The sequence below is a fragment of the Phyllostomus hastatus genome, unplaced genomic scaffold, assembly GCF_019186645.2.
Source record: "Phyllostomus hastatus isolate PE091 unplaced genomic scaffold, TTU_PhHast_1.1 phas_contig_29, whole genome shotgun sequence".
Lineage (NCBI taxonomy): Eukaryota > Metazoa > Chordata > Mammalia > Chiroptera > Phyllostomidae > Phyllostomus > Phyllostomus hastatus.
The window spans coordinates 3662578-3685276 of NW_025333835.1; the positions used below are offsets into that span (position 1 = coordinate 3662578).

The 22699-nt window shown below is 39.9% G+C and overlaps 1 protein-coding gene across 4 annotated transcripts in view; it reads left to right on the forward strand.

Annotated features, from left to right (window-relative positions):
• The window catches only part of ENOX1 (ecto-NOX disulfide-thiol exchanger 1), a 628394-nt gene that overhangs the window by 467386 nt on the left and 138309 nt on the right, over positions 1–22699 (forward strand). For all 4 annotated transcript variants that reach the window (XM_045839070.1, XM_045839074.1, XM_045839072.1 and 1 more), the window contains 2 exons: positions 11959–12065; positions 16475–16595. In XM_045839070.1, the coding sequence (XP_045695026.1) occupies positions 11959–12065; positions 16475–16595 (228 nt within the window). The remainder of the gene's footprint in view (positions 1–11958; positions 12066–16474; positions 16596–22699) is intronic.

The window sequence follows — 22699 nt, forward strand, 5'->3', positions numbered from 1 at the left end:
GGTCCCTACTTAGAATTTGCTGGAAATAGCAAATTGGTTGAGCAAGAGAAGGGAATTTCATTAAGCGATAGTCCATTAAGCTGGATTAGATACCCCTTTCTCCTTACCTTGCTTGTCATATTTGTCCCGCTTTCATATTTGAGCAAGTAGCATTTGCTCAAAAGGAAAAAAATTAAGATCCATTACTAATAACATCAAGAAAAAGTGTGATTTATTTCAAGGTCTATATCAAAGCTCAACAGTTGCTTTCCACCTTTATTGGTGTTGTGTTCTACCAACATTTGTTTAAGTTCTGACCTTTTCTCATGTCTCTGGCCTTCACCCCAGGATCAGCTATTACATATATTCAAATAGACATCGATTCCATCTGAGCTTTGGAGTAACACATCAAGGGGCAGCAGCTGAACCCAACCAAGAGTTTGGGGGAGTATAGCATTTGTTTACTTCTCTTTGGAATTGTTTTCTATTTCTAACCATGGTTGTATAGTTATCCAAGATGTTAGATGAGAACATCATCTATCCTGGTATGGAATCTGGGACTTTCTCTTTCTTCCTGGGCCAGCTGGGTAGATGTCATTTGCTAGATATATAACAGGGAAGAAAATAATTCCAGAGTACACATATGAATCATCTTATTCATATGTTGTCGTACCCTTATATCACCCTTGTCTCATGTTTATGTCATTTCTTAAACTGTCCATTGGCAGAAACTCCTCCAGGTTTCCCAACTTGGGTTTTGGGTTTTGGGTTTTGATCTTCTCATTTTCAAAAAATGTGTACTTCATAGGAACTCCTCATAGGTCTGCCCACTTTCAGGTTTTCAGTTGTGAGCAAAGCTTATCATTTCAAAGCTCAGAGAGTTGTTTATAAAGTATAGGAAGTAATACCACAGCATTCAGTTGTTAATATGCGTGCCAAGATGATCAGTTGTGCATGCCTTGTTACACATCGAATGAAAATTTAAATGCTCCATGATATTCCTACTTTGGTACTTTGCCAGCATGCTTCCTGGTAAGAGAGAAGAGAGAGAAGGGAACAAAGTGGGGAAAGGCAAACAGGAAAGCAGATGGCAATGGAAAATTGTTTATTAATATTAATTTTAGAATATATGCCACAAATATAATGAACTGGAATGAGAAGTAGAAATTGTAGAATGTCAGAACTAGACAGGATCTTAGGGACTCCTTGGCTTCAACCCTTCATTTTACAGAGGTGGAAACTGAGGCTGAGGGAGCAGACATGCTAGGCCTTAGTCATTTAGCAATTTAGGGACAGGTTAGAACCCAAGACTGTTGTCTCCTTGTACTGTTTTCTTTCTACTACCATGTATTTTTGTGTGAGAAAAATGATCAGAGGAAGATATTCTAACTGGAAATGTATAGTTCACAGGTGGGGTTGAAGAAGTGTGCTAGCATCACACTGAGCATAAATGCTGTTATTCCGTTAGAAGATGAAGCATTTGCCTCTTGTACAACCCACCACCCCCGCTGCCAGAATTCAAGCCCAGCTCCTATCGCACTTCCTCTAGGAGACCTTTTTGGTCTTATAACTCATAACCATCTCCCTCTGTCCTGCCTTCTGCAGCACCTGCTAATACTGTCTACTTGAGCATTTAGTTATTCTCTAAGCATAAGGTTTTTGTTTATTGGTTTTTATTTCCTCTGGTAAGATTTGAGGCTAAATAGAGACAGAGGCCACTTACTGTTTTCATTTCCCACCTCACTGCACCACTCCCAAATCTGGCATAATTCTTGTAAAGCACCTTAGTACAAATACTGGTTGTTAATCAAACATCATAGATGGAAATGACAGCAGTATTGGAAATTGAGCTGGTACCTAATAACTACAAAACATATTCTAAATGTTGGTTTTTTGAGTAAACCATGACCTCAACTGGCTTTGTGTTATTATACCATTCCTCCTAAAGTAGAATACATAGAATATACTTTGGTTTAGATGTTTACATTAGTAGTATTATAGTTACTAATATTATTTTAGCCTGGAGATTGGGAAGGTTAGAACTATCATGCAAATTTACTTTATCCATTTATGATAGGGATTGGCATCAACCTCATCTTAGACCTTGAAAATAGCAAATAGTGGAGAGACTTTTGATTAGGCATGAAGAGATCTTGATTCTAATCCCAGCTCTATCATTAATTAGCCAGGTGACTTTAAAAGTCTTTCAAGCTTGTTTTTTCATCTCTATAGTGACAGGGTTTATCCATTCTCCTAAGTTCCCTTACCACTCTGAAAATTCTGCAGTCCTTATCATATCAACACTCCCACCCTTTAATGTCTCTGAATACCTACACACAAGTGTGGGCTGGCTCCCAACCATGATGTCAAATGCTCCCGAGCTGCTCACAGAACAGAGGATCAGCCACACACATGTCCTGGTTCTGCCTGGCTGCGGAGGTTATATCTGCTGGACAGCCCTGTGAATTTTAAGCTGCATATTAATCCTGAGAGCATGTGGGACACCTGCAGGTGCTGCCAGCTGGCCACAAGTCTTGTTAGAGAGGCTGCACCTACTCCTGACCATCTCCTCTGTCATATCCTCATCTCTTCTCCTGATTAAAATCATAAAAGCCTCAGGCATTTGAATGAATGATGAAATTCATCCACAAATATTTATTGGGTTCCTATTAAGTGTCAGATACTGTGCTAAGTACGGCAGTGACATGAGAGGGCTTTCTGATCTCCATGTGCTCCCTGACCCCCCTTTCAGGCAGATTGGTGTCCTCGTCCACATTTCTTCTGCCTAAAAAACTCTTCCTGAAATCACTTACATCTTAAGAACATCTCAGCTAAACATTTTATTTCCACCAGGGGAAATTTGGCTCCTATGTCCCTGCTATGGAAAAAGAATTTTTATGAAGTGTTATAATGTTTTCCAGTGTCCATGGTCATTGCTAGCATTCATTCATCCATGGGACAAACATCCCCTAACTGCTTTAGCAACTCAACAGGTTTTCTATTTCTTCTGAAGATCATATTGCCAATGTTTTAAGTGCTGGGAGCATAATTTTTATTAAAAATACCTCTTTGCTCTCAGGAAATAAATGTCCAGAGAAAATACTTTCTTTATAAAAACTGCCAAATCCAGGAAGAACGTGGAATTTTCTGTTTCCCAGGATACCACAGCTGGAAGTAAAGTTACTTAAGGCAGAGATGATGTGTTCTTGACTCTGTGCAACTGAGGAATACAACTTAATGTTCATGCTCAAACAAAAGAAATCTGTGCCCAGAGAGAATGATGATGGAAAAGTAGCCATAGATAAGTGAGAGCATTTCTATTCAAGGAAACAGACTGCTTAAGTATGGAGACACCTTCTCTATCAGGATAGTAGTTGTGACCCTCAAAGTCAAAAAACGTATTTACCATTTTCCTTTGCAGAAAGTTTGCAGGCCCTGTTGTGCAGGATTGCAGGATTGTCAAGCCCATCCCCCAGGCCCTGGGATCTGAACAGATGGAGGCTTTCCTCAGGCCTCACAGCTAGAGTTGGAGCTGTGAGTTGACAGCACAGGCTTCTGGACTCTCCCTTCCCTCTCACATGAAAGAGCTTGCAATCTCCCAAGCATTTCCTGGGCCCCACCTCTTTAAGTTTCCTCTGCTGGGGCTTCCTATTCAACAACAGTGATAATTGGGCAGAATGGATTTTAGATTAAAGTGTGTGCTCAGACCCTCAGTACACTTTTGGAGAGGGGTAAATGCAGGTCCTTGATCAATCACAGCATCAAATGTTTGGCTTTGTGGTAGAAAATTCCATTTACCTTAAAGTGATGGTCTTCCCCACCTTCTTTGGCACTCCCCACAAGCTCTCTTACCGTACTTACTGTGATTCAATCATGTACAGTTTCCCCCATCCAAAAATAGTGTTCCTAGGAAGGCTTTTGTAAGCTCTAATGGCATAAAATGAAGGCACAATTATCATTAATTTATATGGAAAAATTTTTTAGGGTTTCCAAACCCCCAAAATAACCTACCAAATCATATTAAATACACTTAATTACATCTACTTTTACACTAAGTGTAACACTGTTACAAACTCTTAGGCTCTTTTTCTTATTATGTCATGGGATACATCTTGCTACAAGATGAACAAAATAAATCTAAAAGCACAGATGCTCACAGATACAGTTCAGAGCTCTGGGGCTTGAGGCTAAGAGGCCAAATGTGGTTTCTGAGGAAGGAGCTTAATGGGTCTACTGCTAATGCTGGGCGTGCACGCTGCCTCTATATTGGCTGCTGCAAAACAAATACTGAACAGTATTTTTGCTTTTCTTTCATAAAAGCAAAAATCCTCTTCAGATTTCTCTTGATTAGGAAAAGAGATACTGATATTAGGTCTTTCATAAAAGTGAAGTTTCATAATACAAACTTTCAAATAGCAGGGGTTACCTGTATATGGTCATGTGCCCCCCACCCTGCAGGGCTGTGGGGGCCAGAAGTGTTTTTTGGATCTTTTTATCCCCAGCATCTAGTACAGTGTCTGGCTCGTTACACTTCACAGTGCTCATAAGGCTTTGGCCTATAGTATAAATACACATACAAATTTGTGGTTGCCAGAGGCAGAGGGTAGGGGTGGGGAAAATGAGTAATAGGGGACCAAAAGGTATAAACTTCCAGTTAGAAGTAAGTCCTGCATTGGCCGTGTGGCTTGGTTGGAGCATCATCCTGTACACTAAAAGACTGACATTTGATTCCCTGTCAGTGCACATGTCGTATTTTTCAGACTATAAGATGCACCCCTGCCCCCGAAAAACTGGGGAGGAATAATGGTTGTTAATGCTGCTGTTGAGTTCTGTTTAGGTTTACATTGGTGAAATATTACGTTATTTATGTTATTAAATATTTTACCAAATTTTTTGCTTCAAAAATTTTTCCCCATTTTCCTCCTCTAAAACATAGCTATGTCTTATGGCTTGAAAAACATGGTACCTAATTTGCAGGTTCAATCCCTGGTCAGGGCACATACAGGAGGCAACCAGTCAATGTCTCTCTTACATCAGTGCTTCTCTCTCCTCTCTCTTTCCCTTCCACTTTCTCTAAAATTCAATAAAAGCATATCCTCAGGTGAGTATTTTAAAAAGAGAGGGAGGGAGAGAAAGAAAGTGATACCAAAAGCCAGGTCTCTCCCCTTCCTGCTGGATAATCACCCTTAGCAAGGAGTCAACTGCTGATGAAAGGGGGACTGGGAGAGCCTACAGACTGTTGCTGTGTTTTATGGTGGAACTGCCAATGCAGATTAGCTCTGGTGCAGGGAATGCTGTCCTACAACTCATGCCATTCTTATCTATCAGGAATGGCAAAATATAAATGTTTGATTACCAACTATGGATAAGGGGATAGGAAAACAATTTGAAAACACTCAGTGGATATAAAATTGGAGGGCAGTCTAGCTGTCAAAAATTAAAAATTCAGATATTCTATCTGTCCTTTCCACTGCTAAGAATTTTTTATAGAGATATTTATGTAAGACTGTCAGGAGGTACATCTGAGGATGTTCATTGCAACCTTATTAATATACATATGAATAAATTTCCAAGATATGTTAAGTGAAAAAAGAAAGGTGCAGCACAGTGTATATAATATTAGCATTTTTTGTAAGTGAAAAACAGGTTACACATAGAAAAATATACACTGTGTATATCCACACAACATTTTCTCTGGATGAATGCACTAGAATCTGCAAATTACCTTTAAAGAGATAAATTTGGTGGGTGGCAGTCATGATGGAAAAGTAGACATTACTTTTCATTTTACTCCTCTTTTCTTATATATGTGTGTTATTTTAATTAGTCAGTAAGGACAACCTAGGCAGGAGGATTTATTGGATTTAAAAAGCCTAATAAATGCAATATATTGTAAGAAACTATTAAAATGATAATATTCTAACGGATTTTTGTTGTTAATTTCCAAAATATTCTAATATATGCATTAATAAGGGGATCTGCAATCCCTTAAACCACCCTGGGGTTTATACAAAGCTTAAGAAGTCACTGTCTGTCTAATATCTTTCCATTTATTTGAATAATATCACCATTTCCTGCTTGCTTGAAATTTGCTAAAAAGACATCCTATTTCCTTTTTTATAATTTCATCAGTGTGTTTCTCTTTCTTTCTATCCCCACCCCATTCCCCAGAAGAACCAAATCTCTGTCCTCATCTAGTAAGGAAGTTCAGAAAGGGCCCTATTGGGCCTCAGGTGTAAAATGGCTGAAATGGAGTCACAATGTCATGCAGTGTTCATTTTACTCATCTCAAGACAAAACCCCAGAATGCCCTTTTTTCCTCCTCAACTTGAAATTCCAGTCAATGCCTCCTTAACGTATGGCTTTGACCATATTAATTCTCTGTTACCTGGGCTTCCTGCCAGGCAGACTAGCAGGCTCCTCTGAGCTCAGGACTCAGAGCCGCCTGAGTGAATGAGCAGAACTACCTCTGGGAGTCTCTCATAGCAGCTTCCTCTTACCGTGTCCCTGTCCTGTTTGACACTAACTGCTCCTCCCTCTGGCTTTGTCTGGCTCCTCTGGGTGTCCTGTGAGCCCAAATCACTTACTACCTTCCCTCCATTATGATTCTTCAATCCTGGGCCAAGGCCCATCAGTTCCACCCAGCTTTTAGTATTTAAAAACAACAGTAACAAGCTAGGGTAGAGGAGGTCTGCTATTTCATTTGTTATATGCCTTTGAAAATCTCTTATGAGCTATTCACAGATAATTTAGAAAAAAAAATGTTATCCCTTAAAGGAAAATGAAATTTCCTCTGAACCCTACAGTGTTAAGGCTGTATCATGAGCCCAAATAGCATTAAAAACAAAAATTAAGCTTGGAAGACCTGTTCAAGGTGCTCTATTTAGGCAGGCCTACTGCTGGTAAGGACTTAATCCGTTTCTCCAGTTATTTGGGACACTGAATGGATTTAAGGCTCTTTCACAGCTGTTTAGCTGGAACAAAAGATGCAGGAAGTTCAGGAACTTTGAGAAAGAATGCAGTCAAGAGGACATGAAGGAGAAAGGGCTATGTTTGTGTTCTTTGGAGGAACCTGACCTTTCTCTCCACTGCTTCTAATGCTTTTTTGTCCAGAGCTCAAAATTCAGGAGTGTTGTACAGCCTAGAAATTTGAGGTTTTATGCTGGATGTCCCATTCCTTCCCAGGAAGCTTGTTTAAATTGTTCTATTTCTGGATAAATGGAGTCATGTTCTGAGCTTTCCTTCCTTGAGGAGACTGAAGACAAATTCTTCTCAAGATCATTTATTAAGTTCTCTCTCAAGTAAGGAGTATGTGCTGAACTCAGCAGATGTCCAAGCATTTTGGGGGTGGTGGAAGGTACTGAAAAAAGTTTTAAAATTACCTGGCCTTATGAATTTTTTTGAAATTTTGAGGAATATATACCTATATGTGTGTATGTTATATGTATGCATGCGGGTGTATTTGTTTCCTTGCACACATATAAGATAGTGAATAAACAACCACTAGTGGAACGTTAAATTTATTAAGCAAGGAGGCTGTTCGTCTAGGGTAGTTCTAAGGCTGTGGTGGACCAGGTAGGCAAACCAAAATCTAAGCCTGTCAATACCTGAGGATAACACAGTTGAAACCTAAGGATAACCAATCACAAACAGCCAATTAGGCTTTAAGCTATGGCTAATCCATAATTCCTTTGTTTTCCTTCTGTCTCTTCTCTATAAAAGCCTCTCTCCAGCTCCTGCCATTGCAGTGTTCTGAACCACTTCCAGTTTGGCACTGTCTGCTTTTAATCAATTTTTGCTGAAATTAACTCTTTAAACTTTTAATATGCCTCATTTTATCTTTTAAGAAGAGGTTTGTAACCATAAAGAGTGATGACCGATTTTATCACAGCTCTGTTTACCCTTCCATTATGTTCACTGCTACCTGCTGAGTGTCTAAGCAAGACTCTATTATGACATCTAAGACTGACATTCAAGTATATTTTTGAAGAGTCAATCACTTAATTTATTTTATGATTCTCAAGTAACCTAATTTAGTCTAAGCACTTAAAGCATAGAATTAGGAGAGAAAGATTTGCAAGGCATAAAGGGTAAATTTAAACTTTCTGACTGAAAGCTCCTGTTGATAACACTTCCAGAATGGTAAGCATGCTAACTGCTGTAGGCTCAAGTGGGCTGCCAGCCAGTACCCTGGAGACCACTAGTGGTGGTGAAGGCACTGGTGGGGGTCGATCTGAATTTGTTCTGCTTATAGCACAACTTTCTATAAGCTACATTTTTCAGTGAATGCCAGTGCCATTTGTCTACTATTTACCTCTTCTCTGAGCTGTTAGGTAGAGTGTTAAATATACCATTTAGTCAGTAACTGCTTGTAGCTTCATTATATATAGAAGCAGTAGAATGAATTACACTGGAGAAGTGTCATAGTGACTGGTAGTGTTCATAGACATGTTTTTGGTTTTCACTGCTGGAGACAATGAAGAGTATATGGTCTTTACCTGTGACATTAATTATATGGTCATCCCATTTATGATTTTACAAATATGCTGTCTTTGAATCACATTCATTAGTGCACAAGCGCTGAGGTGGCTTTTCCCTAGTGATGATGAATTCATGCTGATCCAAGCACTCTTTCTGAGTCTATCGTGTGCCCAAGAACTTTCATTTGCAGGTCAAAAGTAAACTTGGCCATAGAAATACCATGAGAGTATTTTTTAAACCTGAGTTGAATTACACAGTTTTTGTTTTGTTTTGTTTTAATTTGTTACTATGTGGGGGAAAGTATAAAACTTAATAAGGAATTAAGTATACAATTGATCGCATTTAGTTTTGCTTTTAATTCATTTCCCTATTGAAAAGAATACAAATACATGAAATTGAGATTGGCCAGAAAATGTAAGACATAGCTTTTTGAGTTCTGACTTCTTTCTTAACCCCAGTGTGTATTTCAGCTCCATGTGGATGACCTTCAGGCATCTCAGATTCAGCATGTCCAATAGCAAAGTCCTGATCTTCTTTCTGAGACCTTCACCTGTACTCATCTTCTTGTTATCTGATGTACTTCTCAAGCTGGAGTTTTCCTAGTCTCCTTCCTCTCCTCTCTCGTAGGAAGTCAACCACACTTGTATCCTATCAATTTGCCCTGTCAAATGACTCCTTGCTTCTTCTACTCCAGTGGTCTGCCTTAATTCAAGCCTCGTCATTTCTCCCAAGCAAATTCTACCCAGATCTGCCTCCTCTGGCCTACAATGTAAATTCACAATCTGGCTTGGTGTACATGGTTCTTCCTTATTCATTCTTACGCAGCGTGAACCCCATCCCCACCACCTGTGTTCACATGAAGTTCTTTTTACATTCCTTGACAGCCTTTGAAATGGCAATCCTGCCTTCTCAGCTGAGCGAGTATTAATTCACTGTTTAAAAACTGGCAAAATGTGGCTTTCGTTGCATGTGCTCTCTGACCCCACCTACTGAGTTTGTCCCCATAGGTGACATCCATACCTCTCTCGAATAGGGTAATTATCTGCTTGTCTTCCTCTCTAGAGATTATAATCTCACCAAGGGCAAGGGCTTGTATTCATCATATATTTCTAGCAATCAGTCAAGTGTCTGATAAACAGTAGGACCTCAGATGTTTGCTGAATAAATGAGTGAGTAAATAAGTGAATTGAACTTATGCCCTGGGATATGGTAACAGCATGTTCTAAGCAACTGAGGCACTTTACCTCAAACAGAGACTAGCTGCAATAGTGCATGACTTGAGTAAATATTAGGGGATCCAATTTTATTCCTGAACGCGTGCAGTTTTGGCCATCTGGTCTTTCTTCTCAGTGCTTTCTCTTCTGCACTACTCAACATGCATCCCTGCTCTCTCTCACCTCTGCCCACCCTACCCTCATACACATACAACACAAATTTTCTCAGTGTATCTCCTTTATCAATAGCCTTCCCTGACTGATGGCAGAAGTTTGACCATCACCACCCAAATTGTCAGCCTCAATCCTTGCTGTCCTTCCCCTCAGGCTTGGTGTCAGGACACCACAGTTCTTATTCTTCTAAATGATGCCCATCAAAGAGCTCTGCTGTTAAAAGCAATGGGGCCCATTATTCTCTAAAAATCTCACAATCACTGTCACCTCTATCCCTGCCAGATAATCTGACAGTGGGGTCCAGCACAGCATTGTGGGCTGACTGCTCTGTGTTGCCCATTCAGAAGGCAGCTTGAAGTCCCCTGTGAACCCAGTCTGCATGTAGACAAAACAACAGGAAGCCTGGGCGGCCGGGCTGCACTGTGCTCCTCCTCCAGCTGTGCTGCTGATCCCAGGGTTTGGTGGTCAGGTGAAAGGCAGCCCTCAGAACAGCTGGGCCTGACTAGTCTGGCAGTCTTACTTCCTCCAGGTGAGCTGATGAGAGGGAAGCCGCTAGCACTCAAGGAGAGTGTGAGATAAGCTGATGGCAAATCCTCCTATTAAAATTGAGTGCAATAAATTCATTGTGTGACATGATGATAAAGTTTGATAAATAAAGAGGTTTGGAGGTGTGATTCTCTTGAGGTAGAAAACAGTTAAACATGAAAGCCCCTGTGAAAACTACCCATAGATTGAGAAGTAACTTCTTATTTGCATTATAAGATATTTACAGCATGGGGAGTGAATGGATCTGCTTTCTTCCAGTGCTCCATCACACATTTGTTTATTTTGTGAGCTTATTTTAAAAATCATGGCACCATATTTTGTTCTTCTGTGAAGATTATCCTATCACTCTTTGACATTCTTTGGACACCTGGAAGATTTGGAAGAGCTTTGACATCCTTTTTTAATAATAGAGCCTTGGAAATCACTTAAGAAGAATTTATATTTGATAGAGTGTTAGCATCTATGAGAAAGAAGCTAATTTTAACTGTGTGCCTTTCTAACTAATATTTAGAAGCTTGTATTTAATCATATGGTTACTTCAGTGATATAAATTCCTTAATCCCATGCTTACTAGACCTATAACAGTTTAAGCAAGACTGAATCTGCAGTTGGTTGGCCCCACCCCTAACATTTACTACCAAGAGCCCATCCCTTTCTCTATATAGCTTTGGTCACAACCCCCAACATTTATCATTCCAATAGCACAATGCCTGCAAGCCACAGAAGTTCTAAACAAAGTCAAAGTGATAGTGTTGGAATGTCAAGGGGTTTGGGAGCCTGTGGGAGGGAAGCCTTATGAACGAGAAAATGGAATAACAGAGAGTGGTACATGGTCCTGATGAACTATGGAGGGCATCACTTGGTGTCAAAATAAGATCTTCATGCCAGTGCTACAGGTACAGTGAGCCTTGGTCTATCTTGACTTGGGACAGTGGCTCCACTTCCCTGCCAGAGGACTGGAGGGCTGGGTGTACGGTGTGCAACATGGGGAAGAAAAAGGAGCCATGGAGTAAAAATAGCCTTGAGATTGAGGGAAGATATGACACAACTACTCATTGCCCCAAGTTAGAACTTGGACATGGTAATGTCTTCAGAGGGCTATGTGTGACTCCTTGAGATGGAGACCAGAAGAGAAAAAGATCTATGTTTGGCTCTTCCTCATTCAGCCCAACTTCACTTCTGAGATGCCAACCAAGGCACTGCATTGTCTGTATATCTACATCTGTGTGCCAATGCCAGTGCCCATATGAACTATAGATATAGGCATATAGATAAACTAAGTCACATTGTTAAACAAGGTAAAGAATGCTTGGGTGCAGATGTCCATAAACTATTCCCAGCGTATTTAGAATTCGTTTTAACCTGAGGTTGTGGAGACAGACTTGAAGAGAGACATCCCCAACCTTGCTAAAATGTAAGTACAAAAAGGCACACATTGGATGGATATTGATGATGTTATTTCTACTGTGACATCATCCATAGACTCCTAGTGTCTTTGCTTTGCTTCCCTAAAGTGATCACAACATAAATTACTTGTCTTGTTTGACTTCCTTGTTCACCAAAGTTGAGCAGATTGTGGCCGTTTTCAACGCTTCTACCAGACAAAAAGCTTGGGACCATTTCTCGAAAGCTCAGCGCAAGAACATAGACATTTGGCGAAAGCATTCTGAGGTTGGTGATTTTATTATTACTTTTTAAACACCATCACACAGCTGGATTGGCAGAGAATAGTGTGGCTGCAGCTGTTACGGTTTTTGTTACAGTGGGCAGTCATCTTGCCATTGTCCTGTCTCATTGTCACCTCCAAGTCCAGCTTAGTTTTGTTCCTCACCCAGGAAAGCAGCTGACTTCGTGCTTAGAAGGCAGAGTGCTTTTCTCCCTGGAAAGAGAGAAAAGAATGTCTTCCATTCATAGTAAAGAGCTCAGAAATAAACCAAGACACTTTGCCTAATGATTATGAAGTAAAATATAATAGAAAACAGAAAACTAGCTTTTAGTAAATATAGAGTTTTTTTTTATTTGGGGGGGTTACTGTTCTACAACATAATGATAACACTTTGTTCTTTGGGCTAGAAATGGCAAGTGTGCCTTTCGTGCCACATTTTCTCATCATTAGCAACACCTCAGTCTCCTGTGCTAGCCTGTAAATTATATCATACCTCTCCTAGAACAAAATTCCTCAGGGGATTGAACAGCCAGGCTGGCCAAGTCTATCCTTCTGCATCAATGCATGTGTGAAGTGTGAGTATTAACCCCAAGTAAAGAGTCCAGAACTTGACGTTCTTTGCCACCTAGAAGGGCCAGAATGTGTCATTAGTCATTGGTCGTCAGCTGTTATTTTTAACTCCACAGTGTAGTATACGCTTTGAACCTGTGACTTAAAAGTAAGTATACTGTCTTTGTTTGCTTCTTCTTTAAATGAGAGAATGTTTTTCATGTGGATGTCTCTCCATCTCTAGCATGTTGCTATCAAAGTTCTCTAAATGACATTCCCCTCTTTCAAAATTCCAAACTTATAGAAGGTAAGGTTTATTTATTTAATGATTTTGGCTCACACTTGTAAAATAAGTGTTTTACATAGAGTTTGAAGAACCACAAAGTACCGTGATATAAATCATTTGGGTAGCATTTTAAGTGCCCATTAACTAATGCTAAATTACAGTTGAATTCCAATGGCACTAGATGTAATATCCACATGAATACCAAATGAATTCTTTATTATCACTGTTATTATGGTGAATACCGAATGACTTCAGAATAATGGGACACTTAAAGTGCTAGTGCAATTTATTGTTAAAAAGGACATTTTTTATTTTGTTCACAAATGCCTAAGAACATGGTTGGTGAGTGATGAGTTCTGTCTCTCTGTTCAGGATTATGAGTGAGGAAGAGGTGGGATTTCTCTTTAATTTTTCAGAAGCCAGAAAAACAAAGTCTGCTTCCTTAGTGCTCCCCAGACACTGAATCCAGACCAGAGTCAAGGTTGATTTTCAGGAGGAAAGAGCCCTTATTAATTACCAAATTTACAAATTGCAGGTTATGAAATAAACTAGAATCCACACACTATGATTCAGAATTTGGAATAATCTATGAATTGTTTATTTTTTTTCTTCATGTAAAAACCAAATGTGATTAAAAGAAATATAAGGGGGATCCAAAAAACAGAATTTATTTTTTCAAAATTGTGTATTTATTTTTATGTGTTTAAACTTCAGCCACCATCTCCACTTGATGCAGTACACCTATTGAGACAATTCCACTGCTCAAAACAGTTTGGAACTCATCGATCTTGATGCTTCTTAGTGCTTCTGCTGTCTTTTGTTTCACCCCTTCCTCAGCCATATTGGCAAAATGTTTCCCTTTGAGGACTTTTTTCACCAAGGGAAACAAAAAAAAAGTAACTCAGAGCAAGATCAGGTGAATAGGGAGGCTGGGGCACGGAGGTCATGCTGTTTTTGGTGAAAAACTGCTGAAAGCCACCCATATGAAATGGGAAAATGCCTTGAAAGAGTCTTCAAAAAAAATTCACTGAAGCCAAACACAGCCTCTCACAACATTGCCAGCTAGCACACTGATACAGCTGGGTTCCTAGAACACTCACCTAGTGGGGGAAGCCTGTACTACGAGGGTCCCGCACTCCAGAAGATAATTATGTTTTGGGGGGATCACCCCTCAGAGAGGCAAGTGGCATGACGGTGAGTAAACCTGTGCATAAAAAGGCTGTCCTTAGTAGGTGAGTGTCAGCAAATAGCAGTTACTGATTTAAATCACACTTCCTGCCACATCTGGTCCCCTTCTCCTGGCTTCCTGGACTCGAGTTGGGGCTGTTCTCCCACTGCTGAGCAGGACACTCAGGGCTTCCAGCTTTCCAGCTTTGTTCCAAGGAGCATGTTTGCTTGCCCCTGCTGAGGGGTAGAAGTGGATGAGGTCCTGAGAGGTGCTCCTGGAAAGAGCCTTTATGACTCCCTGCCACTCCTACCACATCTTCTGATATACTAGGAAATAGAATTCTAAATTACTTTTTTATTTTCTCTCCTTCATGTCTCTTAATTGATTAAGTAACAGTTGGTAATTTAACATTGTGGATGATTTCTCAGTTGCATAAGCTTGATAATTGGCTTGATTTTTTCCGCGTTCCCATGTACAGCACCTGTTAATTATCTGCAACACCTTTACAGATTTATTAGAGAGTACTAATGATTTACTGTTGAACCAGAGGCACCCTGTGGAAACACCCTCAGGTTTTTTTCCTCCCATTTTTTTTTCCTTTCTGCTGCCTTCCCCACAAGAACCACTGCTGTATAAGTTTGTTATTAATAGTAGGGACTAAACAACAAGCTCTTTCAGCCTCATTTATTCTTTCCACCTGGCTTTTCCTTGTTTTAAGTATTTTCAGGCCATCTCTTTGGGAATTGGGCCTTTTGTCAGAAAAATTAGCTGTCCACAACCTAAAAACTTCCCCACTAAAATCACAGGTGATATCCACCTCCGATACCCACTGGTATTATTTAAGGCAGGATTGGCACCTCTTTCTACTGGGTCTCATGGTCATATAAGGAGACATGAGCCATCAGCCTGATGGCCTTTCAAGACTGTCCTGTGAGAGGTGTCCCTGTCCTAGGAACCTTGCCTCTCTGCCTACCCCTCTACCTGTCCTCTGCAGTGATGACTCCCAGGGTTCAGAGCTGACCATGCAAATACTGTTAGCAATGAATACTTGCCTTCCCATCACACTACAGTTAAAATGTGTGCACTACGCAGAGAGACAATTGAAAGAACCTGTAACACAGGCTAATATGTGCACATCGATTAAATGGGCCCTGGAACTATGCTTAAAGTTATACCCTGAATGTTAGATGTTGTAATGTACTTTCATTGCTACTCAAAGGTTTATTTATTATAAAGTAAAATTTAATTACTTGGCTTTTATTTAGAGACTTCAAGTTAAATGAGTTTAAAAAAAGGAAACACAGCCCTTTCTGAGGACAGTACATATAAGAGAACAAAATGGATAAGGATTTACAAATATATGATATGTAGATTGATACACATGATAATATCATTATTTAACAAATGATTACAGTGTCCTGATTTTTAGACATAGCTGTAAAAAAACATATTCTGGAATTCTTGTTATGAGTTTTCACATGCAGGCTTGCATTCAGATGGCCTTTATTATTGTACTACTCTTCCCCATTTATGTGTGAGTTGACAAAGACTCAAAGAAATTAAATGCCTTAACTACAGTCACTCCTCTAAGAGGTGGTGAACATAAGATATGATCCTAAGATCTTAAAGTGATGCTAAAACAACCATCACACCAAAAACAATAAACTCTACATAATAATGTGAAACACCAGAAAAGGAAGGCATCTGTTTTTTATGTTGTCCTCCAACATTTTTTTTAACGTTACCATTTGGATATCTGAATGGTGTGTGTGTGTGTGTGTGTGTGTGTGTTATCACACATGGGCACAGGGGCACATGCAGGAGCACTATTTTGCATGAAGAATAGTAGCGGTCTAGATTTTCAACTTGGAGAACCAAGTGCCTAGCGTGATACTAAGTACCTTACATGCATTTATTTTATTCTCAAAATTATGATCGTCACAATACTTCAGTGAGTAAACTGAGTCTTAAGAGAGATGAAGAGACATTCCTAAAGCTACACAGTAGGTCAGTGGCAGACTGGGCCTTTTGAAAGTTTCCCTGTTTGCGTTCCTAATCCTTAGCTATGAGCCCCTCCTGTGTGTCAGTCATGGTGATAGGTATTTCTGTATAGTTCTCACAAGAGCGCTACTAGGTGGATGTTATTATCTCCTTTTCTACAAATGTGGAAATTGATACTTAAGAGATGAATAATTTGCTGAGGAGCCCTTACCTAGTCATTAGTGAGCAGGAATTTATCCAAAGTCTGAAAAAAGTCTGCCTCCTATACTCCTGAGAACTTTGTCCTAGATTAGGTGGGGCCATCTTTGGGAGGGAGAAAACTGCAGATTCTAAGTACTCATATATCTGCCATAATACACTGAAAGACCGTGGGGAAAAGTGACTGACATTCATGTATTCTTAACTTTCAGGAGCTCCGGAATGCTCAAAGTGAACAACTCATGGGCATCCGCCGTGAAGAAGAAATGGAAATGTCAGATGATGATGAGAATTGTGACAGCCCCACTAAAAAAATGAGAGTTGATGAATCAGGTAACACTGATAACTGCCACACACCTGTGAGGTATTATAATGATCTTCCTAATCCCAGATGTGGTATATATATTGGGAAATGACCACATAACTCATATTTATTTGAGTTATACTAAACTTTCATCTCTGAGTGACTCTGCCTTTTATAAATAGAACTTTAAATTCCTTCTTAGGAACATAGTAATTCAAATTGTTCCAGTTGTTTCTTTATACATAGGTCTGGGGCCATTATACTTTTTTCAGGGGTATTTGCCTATTCCCATAAAAATCCTTTTCCAGAGTTATGGTAGCCACTGCTGATGCTGAAATATAGATAAAATGTAGTTTCAGTCATTGTACTTCTGTCAACAACTGAACCTAAAAAAACAAATACAAACTAAGCAGACAACTAGAACAGGAACAGATTCACAGAAATAGAGATCACATGAAGGGTTATCAGTGGGGGCGGGGGGAAGGGGAGAAAAGGTACAGAGAATAAGAATCTTAAATGGTAGATGCAAAACAGACAGGGGTAGGTTAAGAATAGTATGGAAAATGGAGAAGCCAAAGAACTTACATGAATGACCCATGGACATGAACTAAGGTGGGGGAATGTTGGTGGGAGGGGGAGTTCAGGGTGGAGGGGAATAAAGGGGAGAAAAAATGGGACAACTGTAATAGCATAATCAATAAAATATATTTTTAAAAAAGTGTTTAATCCCTAAAGAACCTTTCTAGTCTCTGAGCCAACATGCTGGAGAATAAGGCCTTTTTCCAACAAACTAGTTCACCTAATCTGTAATCAAAGGGTTGGCCCATTTTGTAACAAGAAAGGGGCATTGCTCTTGAGTGTTAAAAAGCAGAGAAGCTCAGAATGAACCATGGTTCATGCACTCTGTGCTATCTGAAATGCTGATTTAAAACTCTGTTTTTGAATTGTGTGTATGTAAATCCCTTGGTGTTATAAAAGGAGGCCAGGGGAAGGCTCACTCACACACAGGAGACACCAAGGGAGACTGCTTGTCAAGGTGAAGAGTGTTGTTTGTAGGGCCTGGGAAGAACCAGAATTGCCACTGTTGCCCAAAAGGGATAATTGGAGGCAGGACATAGATTTGATCTGTCTCCTCACATGTCCTAGTGAATAAAATACTTACCTGTCCCAAGTTTTTTAACAGAGAGATTCAGGTGCCCAGAAACAGAGGACTTTTGCTAATTTGTTGGCAGAAATCAAAACCAAGATTCCAAAAGGGTCAAGTCATCCAGGCTGCCAATGGTCAGAACTCTCTGTTTCTCCAGGGCCTTCAAAGAGAATGCCAGAGACCTAAGTGGTGACTGCAAGCAAACCTCCTTTCCCCGGGCGTATCAGAAGGAAGCTTCATTTCCTTAGAGCAGTGGTTCTCAAAAGTGTGGTCCTCAGTCCAGCAGCATCAGCATCACCTAGGAACTTACTAGAAACAAATTCTCAGGCCTTACTCAAAACTTGCCAAATCAGAAGCGCTCTCGGGAGGCAGAGGTGTGATCCAGCAATCCCCATTGTAAGTCCTCCAGGGAGTCCTGCAATGTTTGAGAACCACTGCCCTGGAAAATGTGGCTTTTATCCTCAAATTTCATTAATTTAAGTCTTTTAGAAGCTTAGTAGAAAAGAAGGCATCATGCCACTATTTTTTGAATCCATATATCCTTTGTCTGAAAAATGAGCCTAGCATTTGTGTGTCACTGTATGCCTCATCTTACGATGACATCAGGTTGCTCAGGACCACTTGATTACTGGGTTTGGATATGCTTATGTGAGGAAACCACCTTCCTCACAAAATTTTCACTCTGCAAACCTTCAAATATTAAAAGAAGAGAGCAAGTGTTAGTGTGAATTTCTTAAATTCAATTCAATCTTCCCATAAAAATAAAATCTTTTTCTCAAAAAAACTTTCATCATTCTTGAAGTTTCTAGATGAGGGGCAGGTTTATACAAAACTTTAATCCTTAATATCCTTAATAGGAGAAAAGAATTGAGTTAATCAGACATTTTTATTTAAACCTGTGGTTTTGGGGGGCAGAAGGGGTGACTACTTTTTAAACAACCTATTTCCTAAGTAAGAAATGTGTTTAATTTCATAGCCTGCATAGGATAGGGCCAGAATAATGACTCAGAACAGTCAGCTCCCAAAGGGGATCTCACCAACCATGGCAGCAAGCGTGTACCTACAGGATCGGCCCCTAATTTCTGCTGCAGAAAATCCACAGAGAGGCTAAGGACCTCTCCCCTCTCGGGGATACCAAGGTCCTCAGGGAAAGTGTGGCCGAAGAGCCCTCTTCCCAGACCTCTCTTCATTTTTCCAAGGCATCTGGAAGAGCCTGAAGTGGGACCTAAACTTTTAGAACCTTTCACCAGGCTTGTTAGTTGGTCAGTAGAATTAATGAGCACAACACAGTGCATGTTCAGTACTGAGTGCTGAGGCAAACGATGAAGAGCTGGAGTTCAAATGTCAGACCCCCAGGAGTTCAAAGTCTTTTTCGTGCTTTTCAAAATGAGATAGACCAGAGAACATGGCATGTGGTTTATGAGGAAAGCTCAGGACTTATTAGAGGGAAAGGAAAGCAACTAACCTTTTTTATTCCACTGGGCCCTGGAGATCCCGCCGAAAGGCAGCAACTGTTTTTCTTTCTGCCTGCATGCTGGGCACACAGCCTGAGAGCAGTCTTCCCTTCTGGTCTTTCAACCAAGCCTGAGACAGATCTGCTCCTTGCGGTGGGATTAGAGGGCTGAGGCCCCATAACTAGAAGGGAAGTATACCTTTCAGTGCCACCTCCTTAGGTGACACAGCAGTAAACTGAGATACGAATTTGCATCTGTCAGGCACCTGTGAGCAGGACTCTCAATGTGTAGCACCAATTCACTGACAGGAGAATTGCCAAATGCTTAAATAGAAGTAAAATTCTCTTATCTTTTAAAGAAAATCCCTTGCTCTTTTCCTTTCTGCTAAAACAGTGAGATTTTGCCTTGCACCCCCGAGCAGTAGTTGACCCAGGCATCCTAGGAAATTCTGGAGTGACTTCCTTCTCTGGGCCTCGTGCCTGGGCAGGGACTATGCTGAGGCCACTCCCATGGCTTGCTTGAGTTTGGTCCACCAGTGTTGACTTTCCTCTTCATTTGTCTCCTAGAACAAAAACTAACATACACAGTTTTATTTCTGAGGAAGAGCCAGAGATAAATGGTTTTTAGAGAAGGTACAATATGTTATGTAAGGACTTATATGATACCTTGGGTTTAATTCTTTTAAAAAAATCAAAGTTGTTCAAAATATCTCTGATCTTCTGGTTATAAAAAATATTTCATTGTAGTTTTGCTTTCCATCACACAATAATTTACAGCATGTTTTTGGCTGGAGTTCCCCAGTATTGCTATAACCACAGTATAATTCTGGAAGGCCTGCTCACTGTTCCTCATCAGCTAAATCTTAAAGGGGAAGAGGAGTTCGCTGGAACAAAACTAAGATAATGATAAAAATGAAAATGAGTTTTGTTAATACATTCGAAAACCAAGACAGATTAATTGAAGCATTTATTCAAGAAGATTGGCATCCTGTTCTGAAGCCTATGAAGATAATTTTTGATAAAAATTCAAATTTATTGTTTCATGGTCTGCCTCCTACTGGAATCAAGCCAAACTTTAAAACCAGATCTGTTCCCCGTTGTCGCTCTCTCTCTCCATCTTTCTCTCTTTTTTTTCTTTCACCCCCACCCCACCCCAGGATGGCAGTGGGGGTGGGGCAAGAAAGCACAAGGAAGAGAGAGGACAAGAAGAAAAAGTCTGTCCCAGATTGTAAGGCCTCAGTGACAGAACCGATTAGTTTTTATATTGTGAGACTTGAATGAATCAGTGCATGTAAAGCCTTCCTCGCAGCGTTGAGCACATAGTAAGTAGTCAGTAACTGTTAACTCTGCTCGTTATCTTAGTCATCCTCCAGCATCCGACCCTTGGCTTTTCAACAATAAGTGCTCAACTCAAGTTTTTTGACTTCAGTTGTATATTCCCATCTTCTGGTCTTTGTTTTCTTGCATTTGTTCCATAAGTTGATAGGAAGATGTTAAGCCTAAGAATATTTATTCTAATTAAATTTTAATTCATTTCCCCCAAATGGTCTGAACTTCTCTATACGTACAAAATTCAGTGCCACATGTTTGATAGGTTACATCCCAGAAACCCGAAACTCAGCATTGATTACTCATTGTAATTAATACCAAATATTGTCAAGTACCTTCTTGTATTCAGTGCTACATGTTTGATAGGTTACATCCCAGAAACCTGAAACTCAGCATTAATTACTCATTGTAATTAATACCAAATATTGTCAAGTACCTTCTTGTATTCAAGGCACTATGGACTATCTAGGGCATATGGAGAGGGTAAGACACAGTCTAGCCTACCCTCAAGGGTATAAGATGCTTTTAGAAGAGAAGAAATAAACATTTTAAGTTAATAAAAATACAATGTCTAATGCCAAATATGTTCTAAAGCCATTAATTTAAATTCAGTATAGACCAAGTGAACATCACTACCCAGTGTATGTACCTCATCCAATATTTAGTGTGTATAGAGTATACATTGAAGATAAATTTTACAAGAGTAAAATGAATATATCCCTTGCTTAACAGACAACCCTTAAACCGTTCCATAATGCACAAATATTTTTGGATTTTACTTACACCTAATTTAAATTCTGAGTTCTTTAGGGGAGCAAATACTCTTTTAATTATGAAGAGTGTTTTCTGGGTTGTTGATTTTCCATGGACACTCACCATAAACAGGTACAGACTTTTTTAAAAAAATTCAATAAGAAGTCATTTAGAAAGATTCGCCAAATCTTTCAGCCAAATGAGTCAAATTCAGTACTAATAATTAAGTTTAGTTGGAATTAGCAGTATTCAGTCTGTCTGATTAATTTTATATTCAGAAGCTTCCAGTAGCTTGAAGCTTTAGGTTAAAAAAATCAATAATAATAAGGCGCTCTCTCTCTGGCTATCCCCTTGATGTCTTTGAACACCAGCACTGCCTGTTTTTCTGATTTAATTTGTTTCCTGCTTAGGAGTGCTTTTGAAAGACAAAGGATGCCCAGTGCAGAGGTTACAATTAGGCAGGAGCCTAAGAGACTCACTGCCACCCCCAGCACCAGACTGGGCACAGGAGGACAGGGCCACTGGATGGGAGCCCAGGATGTAGCTGAAGGGACCATTTCACTCACAGTAGGTAAAAGCCTCCCATTGAATGAATGTGATCTAAGCAGGCTTATTCTGGAGTTGTTTGGAACTGGGCAGACTCAGACTCAGAAAGTGAGATGCTCGGTCTGCAGCCACTTGTCACAGGGTGGAGTTCTGGGTGCCAGCAGACTCGGAGGCAGGCAAGCAGGTGGTGGTGAGAGGAAGCTGGAAGGATAAGCCCCTTATAGACTTCTGTTTTCAGGTGTAATGACAGCCTAAATGAGAAATCCAGCAGTGGTGTATGTCTATCAGCGACCACCAAGTTAAAGACAGGCATTTTTTTTTCAACTGTTAAAGAATATCTTCTGAGAACACAAATGCCTTACAAGAAAATGTGATTAATTAAAACTAATATTAAAGATAATGAAATAAATCTTCCAAGGATGGGCAGAGTAGCCTTCTTCATTTCTAAATTGTTGAAATAGAGCTTCATGTACAAGGAGCCAAAGCTTTTTCTGTTTCTTTTTTTCTTGCTAATCTTGCCAAAGAATTCAAATATATGTTTATTTTGGGTATATTTTTTCAGTGCCCTGGTTTTATATATAGTTACAGTTCCCTTTTCATAATGGACATGTTTCTGAAGAGTATAGAATCATGTTTTTATCATTGCTTTACCTTTAAATGCAAGAGACAGATGCTATCACATCAATCCTGTGGTACACGATTCCTTGGCAGTGGAGGCACTCCTGCTGCCCAGCCAGACTGTATCTGTTTTTGTAAATTCACATGTAGAGCCTAAACTGTCTTTAACCTTAGCCTCCTTCTAATCTTACTTTTATGTAGCACCTGACCATGCCTTATTCCTGATTTCTCTCTCATGTGTGCACAGACTTTCCAAAATCATGTGTTTTATGTAAAATTGACTTATA